At 33.9% G+C, this 20,810-nt stretch overlaps 4 protein-coding genes across 6 annotated transcripts; 2 read left to right on the top strand and 2 right to left on the bottom strand.

The window, feature by feature from the left end:
- Positions 1-2,408: 2,408 nt before the first annotated feature.
- On the top strand, positions 2,409-6,060 carry LOC129880311 (30S ribosomal protein S13, chloroplastic). Its single transcript, XM_055954287.1, has 3 exons — positions 2,409-2,635; positions 3,215-3,439; positions 5,745-6,060. The coding sequence occupies exons 1-3, from the start codon at positions 2,522-2,524 to the stop codon at positions 5,910-5,912; spliced, it is 507 nt and encodes a 168-aa protein (XP_055810262.1). The 5' UTR covers positions 2,409-2,521; the 3' UTR covers positions 5,913-6,060.
- Positions 6,061-9,438: 3,378 nt separating this feature from the next.
- LOC129880309 (probable serine/threonine-protein kinase PBL28) lies at positions 9,439-13,750 on the top strand. The gene is made up of 7 exons (XM_055954284.1): positions 9,439-10,222; positions 10,368-10,555; positions 10,730-10,928; positions 11,007-11,170; positions 11,722-11,826; positions 13,275-13,397; positions 13,514-13,750. Exons 1-7 carry the CDS (start codon positions 10,153-10,155, stop codon positions 13,748-13,750), a joined length of 1,086 nt encoding a protein of 361 aa, XP_055810259.1. The 5' UTR covers positions 9,439-10,152.
- LOC129880310 (uncharacterized) lies at positions 10,063-16,627 on the bottom strand. Of its 3 annotated transcripts, none has more exons than XR_008765362.1 (4): positions 15,818-16,627; positions 14,791-15,081; positions 13,616-13,836; positions 10,063-10,415 (listed from the first exon to the last, which is right to left on the bottom strand). XR_008765362.1 is itself a non-coding variant. In XM_055954285.1 (3 exons), the coding sequence occupies exons 1-2, from the start codon at positions 16,486-16,488 to the stop codon at positions 14,817-14,819; spliced, it is 936 nt and encodes a 311-aa protein (XP_055810260.1). In that variant the 5' UTR covers positions 16,489-16,627; the 3' UTR covers positions 10,063-10,415; positions 14,791-14,816. The 3 variants fall into 3 exon arrangements, 1 of the variants encoding a protein (XP_055810260.1); XR_008765361.1 differs by having other exon boundaries at positions 13,616-13,833; XM_055954285.1 differs by lacking the exon at positions 13,616-13,836.
- Positions 16,628-17,349: 722 nt separating this feature from the next.
- LOC129875326 (protein NRT1/ PTR FAMILY 1.2-like) lies at positions 17,350-19,949 on the bottom strand. Its single transcript, XM_055950754.1, has 4 exons — positions 19,862-19,949; positions 19,563-19,780; positions 18,442-18,992; positions 17,350-18,244 (listed from the first exon to the last, which is right to left on the bottom strand). Exons 1-4 carry the CDS (start codon positions 19,932-19,934, stop codon positions 17,350-17,352), a joined length of 1,737 nt encoding a protein of 578 aa, XP_055806729.1. The 5' UTR covers positions 19,935-19,949.
- Between the last annotated feature and the right edge of the window lie 861 nt (positions 19,950-20,810).

The following is a 20,810-nucleotide window of genomic DNA, read 5'->3' as shown; positions in this document are numbered from 1 at the left end:
AAACCCACATACCTTAGAGTAGAACTTGAAGAAATCTTGATGTTAGGTCTTCAATGGAAAGCTTAAATCCGTGAGTTTGAGAGCAAATTTGTTGGAGATGATTTGAGAGATAAGAGGAGGAAGTTTAGGGTTTTGTGGAGGCAAAAGACTGCAAAATGACCCCAAAAATGCGTCCAAGTTCATCTATATATGTTCAGGGAATTGCCCAAGTTGCCCTTACTTGAAATTGGAAATTTTCGCTAAATTTTGAACTAACTGGGAGCAGGTCCGCGACGCGGAGGTGTCCCCCTTCAGTTCATTTTTTCCCGAAATTAAAATTTGAGCCAAGACTGACCAAGTCTGCGACGCAGACTTGGCGCGCACCCTTTTGGTTAAGAGGACATAACTTTTTACTCCGAACTCCAAATAATACAATATTAGTGGCGTTGGAAAGAAGACTCAAAGAACTTTAATATGATAGGTAATTGGACACCTAATTCGTTATTTACTAGGAGATATGGGAGTTTGAAGTTGAACCTATTTCAGACTCATACTAAGACTTAGCCGATAGAAATTCTTTGGACTCGGCTTGGTGTTAGAGATCACTTATGACCCTACACCACACCTAATACTCTTTAAATATTTAAAAATTGATCCTAACTCATATATACAATTAGAAGTCATCGAGTTCGAGACAAAAAAGGTCCTCCAAAGCCATTTTCCCCTACCTTACCCTAGTATGATACATTCCAACCTTTAAACCATGCCGGACCTTACAATCGCGTATGTACTTCTACTGCCTATAACTCCACCACTTCTCACCTTTCGGTGCTAGTTGCTATTCTAACTCCAATTATCCTTTGGAATATTTGGATAAATAGGAATAGTAAAATTTATAAAAAAAATAATATAAGTAGAATACCTAGTACTATGCATAACATATTTTTTCAAGCTTTAGAATTCTACCACCTAGCCCACCACTCTAGCATTAAAAATCCAAAAAATTAAATTTCTTTAACTTGGAGTAAATCCCCTCAAAGCATCCTTAAATTAAATATTGATGGTTCATTCGATCCTCAATCCTCATATGGAAGGACGGGTGGAGTAATTAGGGATCGTGTAAGAAATTGGATTGTGGAATTTGCTTGCAAAGTCAAAGGACAAAATGCTCTCTACATGGAAGTGTTTGCTTTACTAGATGGTCTCTATTTAGCAAAAAGTAAAAATATAACGCAATTGCTCGTAGAAACTGACTCTCGAGTACTTCTTAATATCTTATATAGTAATAATAATCATAAATACTCTCATATTTACGATGATTGCCGGTCGCTAATCCAGCAGATGGAGGGAACTTTGCTACAACTCATTTTGAGGGAGACTAATTCAGTAGCAGATTTATTAGCAAAATATAGAAGGAAAACAAAGAATCCACATATGACAAACAATCAGCCTTATATTTTTTATGCATCTCCTACTTTTGTGATGAATGTACTTGAAAAAGATGCCATTTAAATTACAAATACTAAAGTTCCTTTTTTGTATGGTTGATCCGTATCAGTAAATAAAATCCTTTTGTTTTGAAGCAAAAAAAAACTAAAGATTATATAAAAAAATAGGTAGCAAATACCAAAAACATTCTACTTTTCATTATTTTCTAACAATACTTTTGCAAAAATAAAAAATAACAATTAAAGATTTAATTTGTGAAATTATTTTTAAATTTATTTTGCTTGATAGTTTTAATTATATTTAAATTATCATGTTAATATTATATTAATTTTTTATTTATCTATGTATAATATTGATTGAAAATTTGAATATGTACATTTTAATTTTAAATTAATAAAACTAAAAATTTAATTAATTTTTTTTATAATAGATATTTAAAATAGTTTCTCTTTATAAGATAATCTTAATATTAAGAGTACATTGATACTTGTTCTTTTTTGTAATTTGACTCTTAAAAATACTTTTTAAAAAAGACTAGTTAAATGCAAATTGTTTTTTTTTCAAAAGTTCTTTCTGAAAAGCTATTTGAAAAAAATATTTTTAAAAATAAATAATTTTTAGCAGCAATGTCAAACATGCGATAAAAAGAGTGAAATTCAAATTATGGCATTTTAGTTAGTCATTAAAAATTAAATTTATTTCTTTTTTAAAAAATAATTCAAAACCCGGGCTCCATATTAGTAAACCATGTAGAAAACAAGAAGGGAAAATTAACAAAGTAATTGTCAAAAAAATATCATTCACTCTATAGACATATATAGTCAATATATATTTTACGTATAATCAAATTATATTCAATTTTTAAAAATATCATAATATATATTTAATGTATAACTCATGTATAAATAATCAATATTGTATAATCAGTTATAATTTTGACTAAACTAATTAGTTGTTTATACATATTTGAAATTGTACAATAATAGAACTCCGTTCCCTATCCAGTTCCTCCAAAGGATAAGAAAATAAGCCAGGAAGAGGCTCTATCTTCTTCCTTGTCCTTTACTTTCTTCATCAATCAAGAATTTCAACAATGGCGCAAACACTAGCAACTCCTGTACTACCTTCTCTCTCCCTTATCTCCAACACATCTTCCATCTCCAAGCACAATTCCCTCTCTTTTCCCACTCCCACATCTTTTCCAAAGGTACACTTCACTCCCTTTTCTTTTCTTGAAATTTTGCAGTAACCAAACATGGGTTTTGCTGAAGTTAATATTTTTTGGTCTTTTTCGAGTAGGAATTGGAATGGGTTTTGTTTTTTCCCCACCCCTGCATCTTTTCTTGAAATTTTCTCAGTAACCAAACATGGGGTTTTTGCTAAAGTTTTTGCTTTTTGAGCTGGAATTGAATAGGGGTTGCTTAATTTTCATTTTATTGGACATTCTTCAGTTAGAATTGAATTGGGGTGCTGCATTTTCATTTTTTTTGGACTTTTTTGAGTTGGAATTGATTGGGGTTGCTGAATTTTCATTTTTTTTGGGACTTTCTTGAGTTGGAATTGAATTGGGGTTTCTGCATTTTCAATTTTTTGTTTGACTTTTTTGAGTTGGAATCAATTGGGGTTGCTGAATTTTCATTTTTTTGGACTTTTTTGAGTTGGAATTGAATTGGGGTTGCTGATGTTTCCATTTTTGGGACTTTCTTGAGTTGGAATTGAATTGGGTTTTCTGAATTTTCCATTTTCTCTGATTGTTTTGCGTTTGAACTGAAATGAGTTTGTGTAGATTGGAGGTTTGACTATAAAGTGTGTGCGTGTGGGAGGAGTGGAGGTTCCAAACAACAAAAGGGTTGAGTTTTCTCTGCAATACATTCATGGAATTGGCCGCACCAGTGCACGCCAGATTCTGGTAGACCTTCAAATGGAGAACAAAGTCATGAAAGACTTATCGGAAGAAGAGCTTATCACTCTTCGTGAAGAAGTCTCTAAGTACACGATTGAAGGAGACCTTGTGAGTTTCCTTGCTCTTATTTACCCTCTTTGTCTTTGTTTGTTTTCATGCCATTGTGAATTAGGGTTGTGTATCGGTTAGTTCGGTTTTGAAGTTTATAATTCGACTAATCGATTATCGGTTTGTAGATATGTTAAATCATTATGAAACCAATTAGATATTGATTATCGGTTTATTGGTTATTCAAAAAAATCATTGAAAATCAAATTAAAACAAGGTGAAAAAACAAATGAACCATGCACATGAGTTGACAAATTGCATCTTGCTCAAAAGTAAACACTAGTACCTTGTAACATAACCTAGAGTTTGAGACATTCAAAACTAAAATTATGAAACTAAACCCTAAGTCAATGACTTTATATACGTAATGCTACTAAATATAATTTATTAATTTACTATCGGGTTATCGTTTAACCCTGTTAAGAAAAAACCTCAAACCATTAAGAACCGATAACCCGAAATTAAAAAAAAAAATCAAAACCGTTATCGAAATCACTAAACCAATAACTCATTATTGATAAATCAATAACTTTTTTTTGGTTCGGGTTATTGGTTTCGGTTTGATTTTGAACAACCCTAATGTGAATATGCTCATTGGAACTTATATAGTTAGGCAATTCAGTTTTGGTTTTTCTATTTCAAGTTATCTTGGTTTGATTGCTCATTGCAGCTTCTTGATACTTTATAGTTTGGCTTGTTGTCATTATGTCATTTGGGTTTTAAGTAAGTCAATTTAATTTCTGTCAAGATAAGAATTGAACCAAAAATAACATTTTCACTTGAGGGGTAGCTAAACCAACCTTTTGGTCCAACTTTTACATGGAAAGTAACATAATGGAGCTGAAAAGGATATCTTCAATTTATTTTCATTAGACCAAGTATTTTATTTGTCATCTTGCTTTTAGTTGGAGTACATTTTCTTGATACTATGGACCTAATAGTTTGAGCAACTTTTCATGGAGTCAGAACTTTGCTTCAAGGAGACGATACATTTCTTACACTAGATGTTGAAGTCCGAATTCTTAAATTAGTAAGTTGTATGTTGGAGCTGTAAACCATATTCTAAAAATAGGTTTCCTCAAACCTACATTTTGTTGGTAAGTATCTACTTGTTCCTCAAACCAATATTTTACATGGAAAGTAACACAATGGAGCTGAAAGGATATCTTATATTTATTTTCATCAGACCGATTATTTTATTAGTCATCTTGCTTTTAGTTGGAGTACAGTTTCTTGATACTATGGACCTAATAGTTTGACCAACATTTCAAGGAGTCAGAACTTTGCTTCAAGGAGATGATACAATTCTTACACTAGATGTTGAAGTCCAAATTCTTAAGTTAGTAAGTTGTATGTTGGAGCTGTAAACCATATTCTAAAAATAGGCTTCCTCAAACCAACATTTTGTTGGGAAGTATCTACTTGTTCCTCAAAAAAAGAAAATAAAGTAGGATTTTTAGCGAACTGTCTAACTTGCACGGACTCACTTGGGGGATGATTCAACTCAATCTTCATTCTATGTAACTTAAATCAGATAAACAAAAACTGACTACACCATTAGTAAAGAATGGATACGGAGTGACTTGCTTTCTTATTATCCAGCGTTCTGCTTCTATGACTAGCATGTTTTAAGGTTAATTGATTTAGGAATGCGTTCCCTTAATCAGTGGAAGAAGTGTTATGAATACGATTTTCTTCCTAAGGCAAAGTTGTAATGCCTAGTTTTGAATTAGTAGAGATGTTACTCGGTAGTAACAGCTTCCTTCCTAAAGTATCCGTTCGAAAAGGTGTTCTTGCGGAACTATGATTTCGGTTTCTGTATTCCTGTTATACTTATTTTTGCTTTTAAATAATACTAGGGGAAGGACAGCGGTGGAAGTAAAATTGTTTGGTTGGGGATGCAGCTCTCTCTTTCACCATTCTCCTGTCTTTTTTTCAGATATTTGTTTTGTGTTTCAGTTTGTGAAAACTTCTTATCCTCTATTTGTGTATTCTTTCCCCATCTTCTTTGGTATGAAACTGATGACATACTTTGTGTGATTTCATTTTAATGTTCTTATGTAAATGGACAACGTTTTTGATAAGTGTGTAGTTCGGATATGTATGATGATGGCCTCTGTAGCCACAACCGCCTATTCCAAGTTAAAATAACTCATAGAAATATGCAGACATAAATAAGTTGATTGCTTGCTTTTAACAATTGACAACATCAACTAAGATTCATATATATGTATAGTTGGTTGTTTGGTTGAAGCTTCCTATTTGAAATGGGAAAATGATTATATACTTGTGGTGTTGGCTTCAGAGGAGATTCAATGCTCTTGCCATTAGGAGATTGAAGGAGATTCAGTGTTACAGAGGAGTAAGGCACATCCAAGGATTGCCTTGCAGAGGACAGCGAACAAAGAACAATTGCCGTACTTTGAAGGGCAAGAAAGTTGCAATTGCCGGGAAGAAGAAGTCACCTCGCTAAATCAAAGATTCAATTTTTCATTTCTTTTGGTAACTAACTTGTAAAAGTCATACCTATTCCTATGGCAAACTGTGCATTTGTTTGTTACTGAACAGTATTTCCATTGAAATCATTTTTCTACATTTCAAGATAAGAGTTTTTCAAGAAAGAGTGTTGATGCTTATTTTGTGGTTCTTAAGGGAGATGACACATGAAATAAGCATAATCTCTTTCTCAAATCTTGTTAAATGTGTTTTCATGTGGAGTAATTGCCAATTTACGTTATTCTGATTGCATGATTTGGTTGACAGAAGAAAGGTTTGTTAAGTAACGTATGGTGTCATAATAATTGTTGTTGATGTACTGACCTATGAAGTGTAGTCCCTATCTATGATCCTTGGTTGAAGCTCAAGTTCAGTCATGTGTTTGTGCCAAGTATTTGCATTAGTGTGATACCAAAGTTCTACAATTTGAGTCCTAGCGTTGTTAAGTGACTAGAACCTGGTTAGGTCTGGGTGATTTACGAGAATGACCTTGAAAGTGGGTAACCTTGAACTTTTGACCTCGTTTGTTCCATGGACAAAACTTCAAGTTTCCTAAGTTTTGCCTCATGGGAAACCCTTTTGACTCATGATTTTGAAGGATTGTACATGGAGAAAACAAGATCAAAACTTCAAAATTACTTATTTTGAAGATCATTGAGAGCACGTAAGGTTCCCCTCCCCCCCCCCCCCCCCCCCCCCAAACATGTACATTTGTAAATGATAAGATAAAAGATTTGAGTTCTATTGACAGACCCGAAACTATTTACACAATCAAATTACTTATATGGTAACTACAAAATCAACATATGCATTAATTGGCAACTTATAGATAGTCTAAGTCCTACAACAAAGTCCAATGAAATCTTAAAATGTCAAATATGAAATTAATTTTTACATGAAAATTTGGAAATGTTTGACCTTAGGCTAAAGATTATTTCCAACTAAATCTGTTTTTGACAGATGACCCTGTAACATCCCGAGCTTAATGTAGTCAAATCAAGCACATATTTTCCTTTATTTTTACGACTTGGACATTTCATGCACCACTATATCAAGATTTATTTCTTTGAATTGATCGGCATAACTTGTTTCTCCAGAAGAGATGAGAAACATGCTCAATATCATTTGATTGAATAGTTACAATATTTTGTGGTGTGGGATTTTAATTTTCTGCAAACGGAAATAGAAAGAGGAAAAGGTTAAATTAACACTATACTCGTTAGTGAAATCAACAACAAAAAAAATTCTTCATATACTCGAAATATAAAATTGAGTTTGTCCGAACATGTACCTAATATTGTTGTGGCACTGTGCCCCAAGTTTCTAAGATTTTTCGTAATCGTATTGTAGTTATCATTATTTATCAACTTTGTGCCTTTTTATTAAACGAATTCTAGCTTGCCTTTAGCTCACATGCATGAGCATGAAAGTTAAGTCCCACTCCTTTAGTACACAAGAAGGTTTACCTTTCTCAGGTTTCTTGAAGGTTATGAGTTTTTTATTTATTATAATAATAGTATTCAGATCAACTTATATATACTTCAATATTTTATTAGGTACTTGCTACCTCACACTAGCATTGATGACGATGCAATCTATCATTTTCAAAAGAGCCCTCTAAGTTATCCTTCTAAGGTTTGTAGAAAGTTGTGCATTTAGCTTAAAGAAAATCTTAGGTAGAGTTTTTCATTTTCAAGATGAGAGTCCCAAAGCGCCCTATTAAGTTATCCTTGAACAAACAGATGCCTCACCAACAAATGAGATATTGGGATTTTTGCCAACCCCCATTCCCTTTTTCTTTTTTTAGTCTTGAAAAGTTTTGATCGAACTGGTAAATTGTTGTCATGTGATCGCGAGGTCACAAGTTTAAGTTGTGAAAAATAGCCTTTTGCAGAAATGTAAAGTAGGACTATGTACAATATATAAAACCACATGGTCAGGCTCTATCCCAGACTCCATACATAGCAAAAACTTTAATGTACCCGACTGTTTTTTTTTTCTTTTTTTTTTGGCCTTGAGATTTTTGGTCCTAAACTAATGCGCTATTAGTTATTACACAACTTTCTGCAATGATGATGTCACAGGTTGATTTTCCTTGTCATACTTGTTGCCCACGCTTTTCATGAATAAATTTTGAGCAATGTGATTAGGGGAACCAAAAAAGAATGGAAGTATTCCACTTTTCACAATTATGATTGCTACCCAACATCCTATTTTTAAAATGTTAATACCTTAAAACTTACTAGAACCATAAACGTCTTGTTAGTTTAATACTTAAATTATAGGGTGTTATTATTCCTGAATAATATAAAATGCCACATAAATATTCTTTATAGCCCTTTTTTTCGCTCTCATCGACTACAAAAAGAGTGAGATCATTCTCCATGCCACTTGGCACTGCAAGGGATTTTAGATAGGAAAAGTTATAGTTCAAGAGATAATAACTCCTCATAGTTTAAGTAGTATTAAATTAAACTAACAAATGTGAATAGTTTGAGGTATTAACTCTTTTAAAATGGAGTTAGAATAAATGTTCAGAATTTTACAATTGAGACAACCTCTATCCATTTTAAGTACACTAGTTTCTGGGAATGTGCTTTGCACGTTTTCTCCTCATTAATATTGTAAAATTTTCTATATATTTAAAAAGTTCAAGATATAAAATATGCATATTTTATAACTTAAAAGGGGCAGCCCGGTGCACTAAGTTTCCGCTATACGCAGGCAGGGTCTGGAGTCGGACCCTTCTCCGGATCCTGCGCATAGCACGAGCTTAGTGCACCGGGCTGCCCCTTTTAAGTTAAAAAATATGAAAATGATGAAATAAGAAACCATGAAGTCCACAATATTCGAACTTATGGGAGAATATTAATATATACACATTAACTCAACAAATCACATATCATAATCTAAATAAAATTTGAATCAGTCATTAGTAAACAAAGATACACTATTTTATCAACCTGGGATGTTGCATAATGAAGTGCCCCAAGTAAAAAAAACAATCAATTTTTTAGGAGAGAATAATTTTTGACAGAAGCAACACAAAACTAATACTGATTTTATATACTAATTAGATAATTACATAGAATTTAATTGAAAATGTGAAAAGACTGAAAATATCCCACTATGTGAAAGATAACAAGAAACAAAATTGATTTGTGCTTCTAAATACAAAATTTATAGCTGAAAATCAATTTTAAAAAAAATGTCATAACTAATGAGTTAAAATGCAATAGTTCTGCATTTATGTGAATAAAATAAGACTCTAATTAATTAATTAAATAGTTAATTAGATTTTAATTTAATGTAGGGGCAAAATGATAATCCAACTTTGGAGAGGTTGGAGCTTCCCACTTTTAATAATATATGATGATGATTAAGCTAAAACTGCAAAAAAGAATATACCAAACATTCCAAAGTTGCAACTTTTCTGTTTGTAATATTTTCAAACAGTCAACAAAGGCTAATATTTCTTGATCCAAGAGATTTAAGGGACAAAAATCTCTGTATTGAAAAAATAGTGATAATTCTTATTGTAGATAATGCAAAAATACAAGAAGTCATCAAGTAAACTATGGTAAAGTAGCAAATGTTTCACCAGCCATAACTAGAAGAATAGAAACATACCAACAACACAAAATATGGATTCATGAACACTCAAAATTTAAGTGTTACATCAATAAAACAGTACAAACCAGAATTTTCACATCCAAGAAACTGACCACCCAACAAGAGCCTTTTGCAATGCAAATAGAAAATCATAAAAGAAAAAAGAGTGTGTTATGTTAAATTGTAGATCCTCTTTCATTTTCAAGGCATACACCCACCCACCCCACTTCTCATTTTGAAGGTAAGCAACTTTTTTTCCCATGTCTTGCTTTTTCTTACCGTTCAAGTGAGAAGCCTTAGGTTGTTGGGTGATAACAGTGCTTAGAGTGTCATGTATTTGTCATAAGCTAACTTCTTCTAATTTGCTTTATACATACTCCATCAGGATTCTCAAACAACTCTTATCTCCTCCATCCAATATACTTCTATATCATCTATTCCAATACCTAATTATTCTGTAGTTTTCGAGTTGCTTGGTTTTTATCATGAATTTCTCTACGGCTTAGAAACTTAAATTCTTTTTCTCCATCAATGTTTACTGTCTTATCAAATGTAATACATCATTGAACACACAAGCAAGCATCTAAATCGAAAGAATAGTTATCATGCCTTTTGGTTTGGTGTCAGCGTGGAACAAACGCCGGAGAAGCAAGTCTGAGGATATGCTAAATCCTTGTATGTTTCAGCCTTGTATCCTTCCTCTTCTTAATATAGCAACAAGATTTTTCATGCTATTGTGATTGCCTGTGCTGCATCATATTACTTCACAGAGTTGCATATAGCTCTTGCATGTTATAAAATCCAACATGATTGTTTTCAGGGATATATAAACCTGTGGAATATTGGCAAATCGAAGACCAGAATCCACCTGCAGCAAAGAGACGCCATGGATCATCAGTTTTCACACTCAAAGAAATGGAGGAGGCAACAAATTCTTTCAGTGATGACAATCTACTTGGAAAAGGAGGATTCGGTCGAGTTTATAAGGGCACACTGCGGTCTGGAGAGGTAAGACAAACAAGTAAAGGGAGAGAATTTCACATTGGTCATTTATTTTCTCCGTGTTTCACGTGAGAAAGTTATAACAAATTAGATGATTAAACCCTCCTGTCTCTCATCTAATGTAACACTAGAAACTTGAGATCAACTAATACAAAATTTGATTGTTTTGCCAATTGAAAGATTGTAGCAATTAAGAAAATGGATCTACCTTCATTCAAGGAGGCAGAGGGCGAGCGTGAGTTTCGTGTGGAAGTCGATATTTTGAGCAGACTGGATCATCCTAATCTGGTATCACTAATAGGCTATTGTGCAGATGGGAAGCACAGATTTCTAGTCTATGAGTATATGCATAAGGGGAACCTTCAAGATCATTTAAATGGTTGGTTGATAAGCTGAACTTTTCCTTATTCAAAAGACTAACATTTGGATTCTTAACTATGTCTCAACGAAATTGCAGGGATTGCAGAAGTGAAGATGGATTGGCCCTTAAGGCTAAAGGTAGCTCTTGGGGCAGCAAGAGGACTTGCATATCTCCATTCAAGTTCAGCTGTTGGAATTCCTATAGTTCATAGGGACTTCAAATCCACCAATATTCTTTTGAACACTAATTATGACGCAAAGGTACGTACTCCAATATATCATCCATGTTAATTTTCTTCTGATTTCTGATAGGAGGGATCTCTTCATAGAGCCAATGGTGAGTTTGGTATAAAGGAAAATGTTTTCCTAGAAAAGATCTTTTTAGAAAAATAAGTGGTTTTCTACTTATTTTCTGGTGTTTGGTTAGTAAGAAGAAAATATTGTCCCAAGAGCATTTAGTTATAATATGGGAAAATACCGTGACATCGGACCCGAAAATACTATAATAGGAAGTCGGGATCAGGGTCGAGAGTTGGTCTCTGAGTTGAGGTTGGGAGTCGGGGTTGGGGGTTGGGTCTCGAGTCGGATCCCGGGTCGGGGGTTGGGTGGTGAGGTTGGAAGAGAGTTTTGAAAAAATATTTTCCTTGATTTATATATGAAAGTCATTTTCCTTAAATTTGAGGAAAATAAGTCCAGTTAGAAAACATTTAACTCAACCAAACATGAGAAAATTGAAAAACATTTTTCGGGAAAATGTTTTCCTTCATACCAAAGACTCCCTAATAGATAATTAATAATCATCCGCTGCACAGATATCAGATTTTGGTCTTGCAAAGTTGATGCCAGAAGGCCAGCAATCATGTGTGACATCAAGGGTACTTGGTACTTTCGGCTATTTTGACCCTGAATATACACTGGTGAGTTGCTTGCATATCAAATCTATGTCTGAAGTTTCTATAAAATTGGATTATCATATTGTTATTTAGAGCTTTTCGTTTTCTTCCTTATGACAAACCAACAATGTTCTGTCTAGCTTTCTGAAATTTCTCCTCCCAAAGCTCTCTCTATGAGCAAAGAAAAAGGAGAAAGAGGAAACAAACAAAACAAAGCCATAACACAATAATGATGAAGAGAGTAAGAAACAAAAAGAAATATCCAATGTGTTACTATGCAAAAAGCAAGAGGCTAACTACAAAATGAGAGAAGAATCAGTAATCTGAAGCATAATGCATTAGGTAGTGGCTGCTGACTAACAATACTTCACTAAGCACATAAGAAAACATTACGAAAAAAGGAGTATATGGGAATAAACTAAGCAGGCAAAGAACTACAGAAGAAATCACATACATAATTTATCTCTCTTTTAAATATCTATAGTGCTCTTTGTTCTTCTAGCTCCTTACTCTTAGAATCAAATGTGGCATGCAAAAGAGTTGGTATGAATGTTTGCTCATTATTGGAGGAGAAAATTTAATATGTGGTCATGTTGTTTCCTTGTATCTTAAATTATAAGCTCCAAATTAAGTTGAACTGACCATTAGAGTTTTGACACTCTGCTACATAAAGAGAAAAAAAAGTTTCACATTCAGTATAGATCTTCACTCAAACTGAAACCATCCTACCCTATCAGATGAAAATTTAGCTAATTTCATGTTTATCAAAACTTAATCCATCAGGAGAACGTTAAACAAAATATGTTCCATTCCACTGCCAATAGAACTGCAATGCAAGATTAGCAATCAAGCTTGAGTAATCCGACTTGAATGCATTTTAAAACAAAATTGAAGAGAGGGTAATTGCCTCTATCTAAGTTAGTCAACATTCCAGATAAGCTAATACTGACATATCAACTATTAAGCATTTTTACTCCATTAAACAACACCCTTACTATAGTGAAGACATTCTTAGACAGATGTTCACCCCCAAATTGAGAAGTTAAACTAACAGTAAGAGGAGATTATGAATCGATATAGTCCTAGTTGTTTGGCTTGCTTTATAGATTTGGAGCAATTAAACCCACTTTCCTACCCCCTTATTCACTTAAGAGTGATGGCCATTTTCACTAAATGTTGATGCTAAATGTCAGTTTAGATAATGATCAACACCCTTCCTCTACTTTCTACTGTAAATACACACAGATATGCATTGGTCAGTCTTTTCTTTCTTCTTTCAAAACAAATAATATTACTGCTCTACCTGCTAGAAGGAACTACGACTAGTTTTACTTGAATTCTGTTGCAAACATGTGAATGAATGTTACCTCATCCTTTATTCTTGTAATATAAATATTGCATTGATTAAAGAAAAAAGTTATTCCTCATTAACATTTCTTTCAAAAGACCTTACTGATATTATTTTCGAACAGACCGGAAAACTCACTTTACAAAGTGATGTTTATGCATTTGGTGTTGTTATGCTGGAGCTTTTAACCGGACGCAGGGCTGTGGACCTCACCCTTGGACCAAATGACCAGAATTTAGTACTACAGGTAAGGATTAAAAAAATAATCCTAGCATCATATAGGAAAATTGTTCAAAAAATGAAAATTCATTGGAAATTTTTTCACTATGTGATGTGACATCCTCTGCTTTGAGGTTACCGCAGGTGAGACATATATTGAATGATAAGAAGAAGCTGCGTAAGGTGATTGACCCTGAGATTAGCAGAAGCTCATACACAATGGAGTCTATCACCATGTTTGCTAACCTAGCATCTCGCTGTGTGAGAACTGACAGTAGCGAAAGGCCCTCAATGGTAGACTGCATCAAAGAACTTCAGCTGATCCTCCACACGAATACGAAAGGGCTAAGTATGACTATGCATACATTCAGAATGATCTGAGACCTTCTCAGATTGATATGGATGACACAAAATCTGATCAATATGCGCGAAGAAGGATTCATCCAATTCAGAAGTTGCACTAGCTGCTAAAAGTTTCAAATGTACATTGGAAAGAGCGATGAGAACGGTAGGATGTAGTAAGTTGTCAAAGTAATAAAAAAAAAACAGAATCAAGCAGAAGATCTCAAGTTTTCTTAATAATTTAATAATACCCTGGATGAGTCTGAGTAAAACAAGGAGGTATCAAAGATTAAAAAGACAGTATTCTCATGAATGTTTTCTATTATTTTTTTGGCAAGCCCACTTCTGGTCATACACATTAGTGCAGAGATTTGATTATGTACACATTTATTTTCCAATTAATAGAATCAATGGTGAGAATTTCTGGTCAAATGAACTCAATTTTATCAGAAAATTACTTGAGTTTCCTGTTAAATTATGTAGTTGTCATAACATTCATGATGTTTCATCCTCACATATCAGAGAACGAAAACTAAGCCTTCACTAGGCTGCTTTGCCTTTAAAACAGATATATTTAAGTGTGACATATTCCCAGGAAAAGTTAACCTCTGATAATATCACATACATGCATAGAAAGCTGAAGACAGCTATCACCCCGGTGTATAAACAGACACATTTTTGCTTAACATTATGGAAGAAGTGGTTCTTCACAAATACAATAGTAAAGTTTAATCTAGGTTTCAGCTCCAATTCAGATTATAAAAAGGAAAACCATTAGTGAGATCAAGTTTGATTATGTACATCTACAAACAAAGCAGAAATTGAAGACAGCTATCACCCTGGTGTCCAAACAGACACATTTTTTGTTAAAACTATGGAAGATTAAGGAGTAATGATTCAGGAGTTCATCAAAAATAAATTAGTAAAGTTTAACTTAAGTTTCAGCTCCAATTCAGGTTATAAAAAGGAAAACAAAAGCTAGATCAAGTAAAGCAGAACGATAGCTACAGATAGATCCCAAAGAACACAAATTTAATGTAAAGAGATGCAAAAGGGCTTGACAATAGAAAATAATGTACCTCAAAAGTTGTTTATGTTTACATGTTCACGTGTCCACTGAAGAAGTGCATTTGTCAACTTCAAAAGGGCTTTCTGACTCTGGAAGAACTTTGCACATCAAGTGCTTGCGTCGCTGCAACGTCAACAAAATAAAAATGTTGTCTGTCTCAACAATGGTATACCCTGCTTTTCTATACATGTTGAGTGGAGCAGTATCAATCATTCGACAGTGCAAGTAAACCTCTCTAGAAGAACTCATTTGAGAAATTAGTTCCTCGCTTGCTTTCAACAGATGCCAACCTATGCCCCTTCTGGAAAATGATAATAACAAATACCGAAACTCAATTCTAGTCCATCATCCATATAAATCTTCCAATAAGAATAACATTATATTCATCAACTTTTCCTATATAAGTATATGTTTTCATTTATTCAGACTTAGTTAAACCTCAAAGTATTTTTATCGGTGACCAAGTTTATGTTAAAAGTTCAAACAGAGAGACATTGGGAAGGGGATATACACAGGCTGAGAATGATCTCTTGCGAATCCATGTCGACTCTTCAATTACTTCTACACTCTCACGGCACGTATTTGGCAACTTCATTACATACATATATACAAACACACACTAAAGAAAACACATACACATGCATATCTAACAAGTCAACCACAACCAATTAGTTGAATAGTACCCCAGAGTCAGATTTGACCTTATACCTTACCTCTTGTGTTTTACAACCAATTTGATTAACCTTATACCTTCCCACTTGTCTTTTACAACCAATTTGATTAACTATTTTTCTCCATCATCGATATAATAATCGAGATAGAGAACTGGTAATATATCAGTTAAGAATCAACACAAGAAACAAAGTACTCCCTCCGTTTCAATTTGTTTGCTTCTTTTAACTTTACACGTCTTAAACATGTCACATTGCTTTAAAAAGGGGGGGGGGGGACATTTCTTTATGAAATAGACTAAAAAGGAAAGTAATACAAACAAATTGAAATGGAGAAGTACTAAGAAAGAAGCAGTTAAACTACACCTCCTAAGCAGCTTATCTACTGTCATATTGCAAATGTATGGAGAGTTTTTGGGAGGTGTAGGTGTGGGAGGATTAGCATTAGCACCCCTTTTGTCAAAGCACACTTCCACAGTTCCAGCCAATTGCAAATCTGCATCTTCTCCATTTTCTCTATAGAATCCAAGAAGTGTTGCAGTATGGGGCATCATTGCTCTTCTTTCAATCATGTACTGTTTCACTAAGTATGCCAAGAATTTCACATACCCTTTAGGCATCAACATGGACTCGGCAAAAGACTCAGCCAACAACCAAACAGTAACATCCATCTCTTCTTCCCTCATCACACGAACCCACAATGACCCAGATTCCAATTCTTGAAAATACCTATATTTCCCTAAAGATTCAAGCTTTTCAAGTTCTTGGTTTGTGAGAAATCGACTTGTTTGAAGTGGGTTTTGGAGGATTAATGATGGTGAGGTTGAGGAAGAAGATGAAGAAGATTGAGAAGTTGAAAGTGGGATAATCACATTTGAAGTGTGGGATTTTGATGAGATGACAAAAGGGAACGTATAGTTTGGAGTAAAGATAGAAACTTTATGTGAATTGAAGCTAGTATTAAGGTGAAAATGATGATGATAGTTGTGGTGAGATTGAGGGTCTAAAGAAAATGATAAAGAAATTGCAATAGCCATGGAAGGATAATGGAGACTAGAGAAAATTGCTTGGCTGAACTGAAAGTGTGGATGTGGTAAAAGGGGAATTTGTGTCTTCAGAGTTAGCTAAAGAAATGGACACTGCCTGATAATTAAATTAAGATATGTAGAAAGTCAAACAAATGTGTGTATTTTATATTTTTTATAAATTAGTTAGTCTTTTGTAAATTGCCTCCAAGAGTTGCAATTTTTTTGTTTGAATATGAGTGATGAGGAAGAAGCTAAGGTTTGTCTTCATCTGGTCAAGTTGCTTTCATCCTTGTAACTTTGACACATTTTCTATATTCATTCCTTTTGTCTTTTAATTTTTTTAATTTAAATTTTTCACGTGACATGTTTAAAGTCATAAGATCTGTATATTTTTAATTTAAGATTATAAAATTCAAAAATTTTATTTACTTATTTAAATGTCGTGTTAAATTAAAATTAGAATAAATAAATTGTAACGAAAAAAGTATAATTAAGGTCTACGAGAGGATGATGTGGCATAGTTCTTTGGCATTTGTGATGCATTAAATAACTCTAATAGTAAGATTTTTACTTAGCCATTCTCATCACCATATTTTAAGTTTCTTTCTAGAAGAAAAGGGTTTCCAAATTAGATCTTTAAGAATTTGAAAGAGGCAATTTTCCACACACTTGATAGTTTGATACCATTTCCTCCGGCCTCCATTTGGCAAAAGACAATGTGTTAAAGAGTTGAGGAATCCAAAACATATTTCACATTTCTGTCAAAGGAAATTCATTAAAAAACGCATCACAAAATGTAGATATCTAAACATTTACAAACACCTAGCTAAATTAGTAGTATATTATTCAGCTATACAGTACAACATATCATCAAGATTCAGGTAAAAGCCTATAATCACATTGTGTCTCTTCAGCCTCATGAGATAACCTACAGCTCCCATCATTGCCAGATTCATATAATCGGCAGACCACCAGAAAATAGAAGAAGTTGAGCAAACTCAAAAAGGTAAGTAGCCAGAAATAGTAATCCAGGTGACCCCTATTAATGTTGCTTGAAAGCCAGCTCGTTTTACCTCGGGATGATGAAAGCCAATCCACACCACTCACCAAAATACTTACAACCAAACTCGACACAGCAATCCCAACAGTGTACATAGCTGACGCCATGCTGGACATGCTTTTGGGTAATTGAGTGTAGAAGAACTCAATCTGCCCAACTGCATGGGCAGCCTCAGCCACTCCGAGTAGTGCATACTGTGGCATGAGCCACATAGCAGACATGTTCACTAAAGCACTTGGGTCATCCTCATGCCCTTCCTCTATTGCCTTTTGCCTTCTTATGGTTTCTGTTATTGCTGACAACGCCATAGACATACAGGCGACTATTAAGCCAATCCCCATTCGGATGACAGGACTTAGCCCTCTTGACCTTCCAGCATATTTTGATAGCAAAGGGACCAAAACACGATCGTAGAAGGTAATCCAGATTGTTAAAGCAATAATCATGAACACACTGAATGATGCTGCTGGTATTTCTAAGTGAGGGAAGATATGTCTATCCATGGTCTTTGTTTGAAGTACGGATGAGAATTGATTCAGATCCACAAAGATCATAAAACTGGTGGACCACATAGGAAGTACTCTAATAAGAGCCTTCAGTGATTCCACTAGTCCCACACTACACAGACTCCACGGATTTGAGGCTGATCCATCAGGATTCAAATCTCTTTGAGGATCTTGAATCATACAAGCTCTATTTAAACACCTATGACATAAAATAAAGTCATATGCCAATGAACTAAAGTATCATATAGCACTGAAAAAAGGTTTAAAGAGTAGTGACAAGAAATTATAGATACAATTCTGTGATTAACTCATATTTGATTGTTTCAGACAAAGTGCATAGCATTCAAGGAATATAGACCATGGAAGTGCCATTGGTGAAAAGATGGAGGCACGAACCTGAAGTCATTTGATGGTGTGAAGACCTCTGATTCAAGTGGCCAATGATAGTAATCATCACAATCAGTCAATGGAAGACCGGTATTTCTTTTCCTGAAGGCTGCTATAACTGCTTGAAGCAATCCTATGAGCAAGCTTTCTTTAGCTTTCACTTTGATATAAAGAGGAGAACCGATTAGGAACATTGAGACAGACAAAAACATGAGGATAACAGGGATACCATACCCAACTTTCCAACCATAATGATCTTGAATATAAACGATAATAGTAACTGCAACAATAGTTGAAATCCCTGTGCTAGCATAATACCAGTTCAAATAGCTATCAACAAGCCTCTGGTTCTCGGGGTTCTCTTTACTTACCAATTGATCTGCACCAAATATTATAGAACAAGGCCTAACAAAACCAGTTCCAACTGACATAAACCCAAAAGATGAAAATAGAACAGCAAGTTGGACTGCTGTTGTTCCATTACAAACATGTTGGAATTGAGAGCAGGGTAAAGACTTGAGTTGTGGAATCATGGCTGTGAGCCAAAGAATAATCATTCCCTGTCGAAGAAGAATGTTAAACTTTGTATCCATACAAGTCCAAGACGAGAAGGGGATGAAAGATATGCTATTTATTAATCAAGCACCAAGATAATTCAACTTAAGAGAATTCAAGCAGCAGTTACTTACAGCAGAAAGCCAAGGATACAATGCACTAGAATGCTAAAGAGATGAACTTTACAAATCACATTATCTTGAATGCTAACTGATGAAGTAATAAACCTACAATCAGATTCTATGGTACTGGAAAGTGTTTTTATTCAAATCAGCATAAGCAGGACATGACAGAAATGTTTAATGAGTATCAGATTATTATTTTTTAACCAAGAGTGAACTCCTGAAATGAAATGAAAATAGTTGCTGAAAGTTTAAAATGAACATCTTCAAGTAACAGCTAACTAAAGCAACAACAATATATCCAGTATAATCCGATATAATCTGAAACAAACACCTATATGGATATTCAGATAACATAAGCTGCTCATGCATCTGTTGCATTGGTTGCATTAATGTTAATTAGATCATTGCAAAAGAAAAACATGTTGAAATTGTGGAAATGGCACAACTCACAATAAGAGTAGAGATGGATCCAAAGGCAACAGCTCTAAACCGACCCAAGTAAGAATCAGAAATAATGGCCCCAACAATGGCCAACCCATTTGAGAGTGCATTCCATACTCCAAAAATGATAGTTCCAGCGGCAGCACTCATGTTATAAAATGTCATCAAGTAGATTATCATGTTCATTTGTAAACCATAACTTGCCATCCTCTCAAATGATTCATTCACTGAAACAAAAAGAAAAATTGACACAATACTTGATGCATGCAAAGAATTTAAAGAACAAAAAAATGAAAGAGAAGTATTACCAATTATGAAAGGCATGGTTCTAAGACCACCTTTTCTTGGCTTCTCTTCAACAAATTCTGCCTCTTTCTCCATTTTCACTAACACTCTATTTTTTCCTTCTTCAGTTTGCTCTTGCCTTTAATTACTTTACTTTAATTTTTATTAAAGTGTTCGAAAAATGAATATTCTAACAAGTCTAAAGAATTTCAAATTTAATAAATATATATATACATAAAAAAAATTATAATTAATTTAAATAATATAATTTTTCTACATCACAATATTGTTTAAAAAAAAGAAGAAAAATAAGAAGTACGATAAAGGGTAATTTTGGTATTTTCACCTAATTAATTGTTTTCAGAGTTGTAGACGGAGAAACACGTATCGTTTTTGCTTGAATGAAAAACATGTGTCACTTCTTCTTCCAATGTGAAGTTTCAAATTCAAGCCCTCTCTGCAATTCCTTTTATTTCTGTCGCATTTTGCTATTTGCATCCTTCTCCTCTCCTTCATTTGAGTTGTATTTTTTTAAAAAAACATGCGCCTTTTTCTAGATAGGTTTTCTGTATTAGTTTTGCATGGGGTTGAACTTGAAGTTAGTGATTTTGATCGAAATTTGCTGCTTATTCGATAAGATTTTCCTGTTAGGTTTGCATTTATGTTTTGATTCGTTTTTCTTCTATTATAACGTTTTATTCTCTTTGTACCAACATCTTGACAAAAAATTGGAATACTGTAGTTTCTTTCCTAAATAACGGCTGTTTTTATACTTTAATTTTTCAATTATTTAATCTTTTTCATTTTTCGATTGTTTTCTTCCTCCTTGTACTTAGATTTACTGCAAGACAGCCTCCGGGATTTCTGGGATTTCGTTGTTTGTGTTGTTGTTGTTGTTGTAATCTTCTTCATTCTTAATTTACTTGGCAGGCTATAGATGAATCTAAGGTGTTTGAGGATATGCCCGAAAGA

This window comes from Solanum dulcamara, chromosome 2 (genome assembly GCF_947179165.1).
Source record: "Solanum dulcamara chromosome 2, daSolDulc1.2, whole genome shotgun sequence".
NCBI lineage: Eukaryota > Viridiplantae > Streptophyta > Magnoliopsida > Solanales > Solanaceae > Solanum > Solanum dulcamara.
Note: the sequence above shows the minus strand (reverse complement) of the source record. Positions and strands in the feature narration are given on the sequence as shown.

Excerpts from the sequence above, each read along its gene's own strand:
- LOC129880311 (XM_055954287.1), top strand. The coding sequence starts at position 2,522 with ATGGCGCAAACACTAGCAACTCCTGTACTACCTTCTCTCTCCCTTATC. Across the intron at positions 2,636-3,214 it reads CTCCCACATCTTTTCCAAAG|ATTGGAGGTTTGACTATAAA; the intron begins GTACACTTCACT and ends GAGTTTGTGTAG. Across the intron at positions 3,440-5,744 it reads ACACGATTGAAGGAGACCTT|AGGAGATTCAATGCTCTTGC; the intron begins GTGAGTTTCCTT and ends TGTTGGCTTCAG.
- LOC129880309 (XM_055954284.1), top strand. The coding sequence starts at position 10,153 with ATGCCTTTTGGTTTGGTGTCAGCGTGGAACAAACGCCGGAGAAGCAAG. Across the intron at positions 10,929-11,006 it reads CCTTCAAGATCATTTAAATG|GGATTGCAGAAGTGAAGATG; the intron begins GTTGGTTGATAA and ends ACGAAATTGCAG. Across the intron at positions 11,827-13,274 it reads TTGACCCTGAATATACACTG|ACCGGAAAACTCACTTTACA; the intron begins GTGAGTTGCTTG and ends ATTTTCGAACAG.
- LOC129880310 (XM_055954285.1), bottom strand. The coding sequence starts at position 16,488 with ATGGCTATTGCAATTTCTTTATCATTTTCTTTAGACCCTCAATCTCAC. Across the intron at positions 15,082-15,817 it reads GTAGATAAGCTGCTTAGGAG|AAGGGGCATAGGTTGGCATC; the intron begins GTGTAGTTTAAC and ends ATCATTTTCCAG.
- LOC129875326 (XM_055950754.1), bottom strand. The coding sequence starts at position 19,934 with ATGGAGAAAGAGGCAGAATTTGTTGAAGAGAAGCCAAGAAAAGGTGGT. Across the intron at positions 19,781-19,861 it reads AACCATGCCTTTCATAATTG|TGAATGAATCATTTGAGAGG; the intron begins GTAATACTTCTC and ends TTTTTGTTTCAG. Across the intron at positions 18,993-19,562 it reads GATCCATCTCTACTCTTATT|GGAATGATTATTCTTTGGCT; the intron begins GTGAGTTGTGCC and ends CTTCTTCGACAG.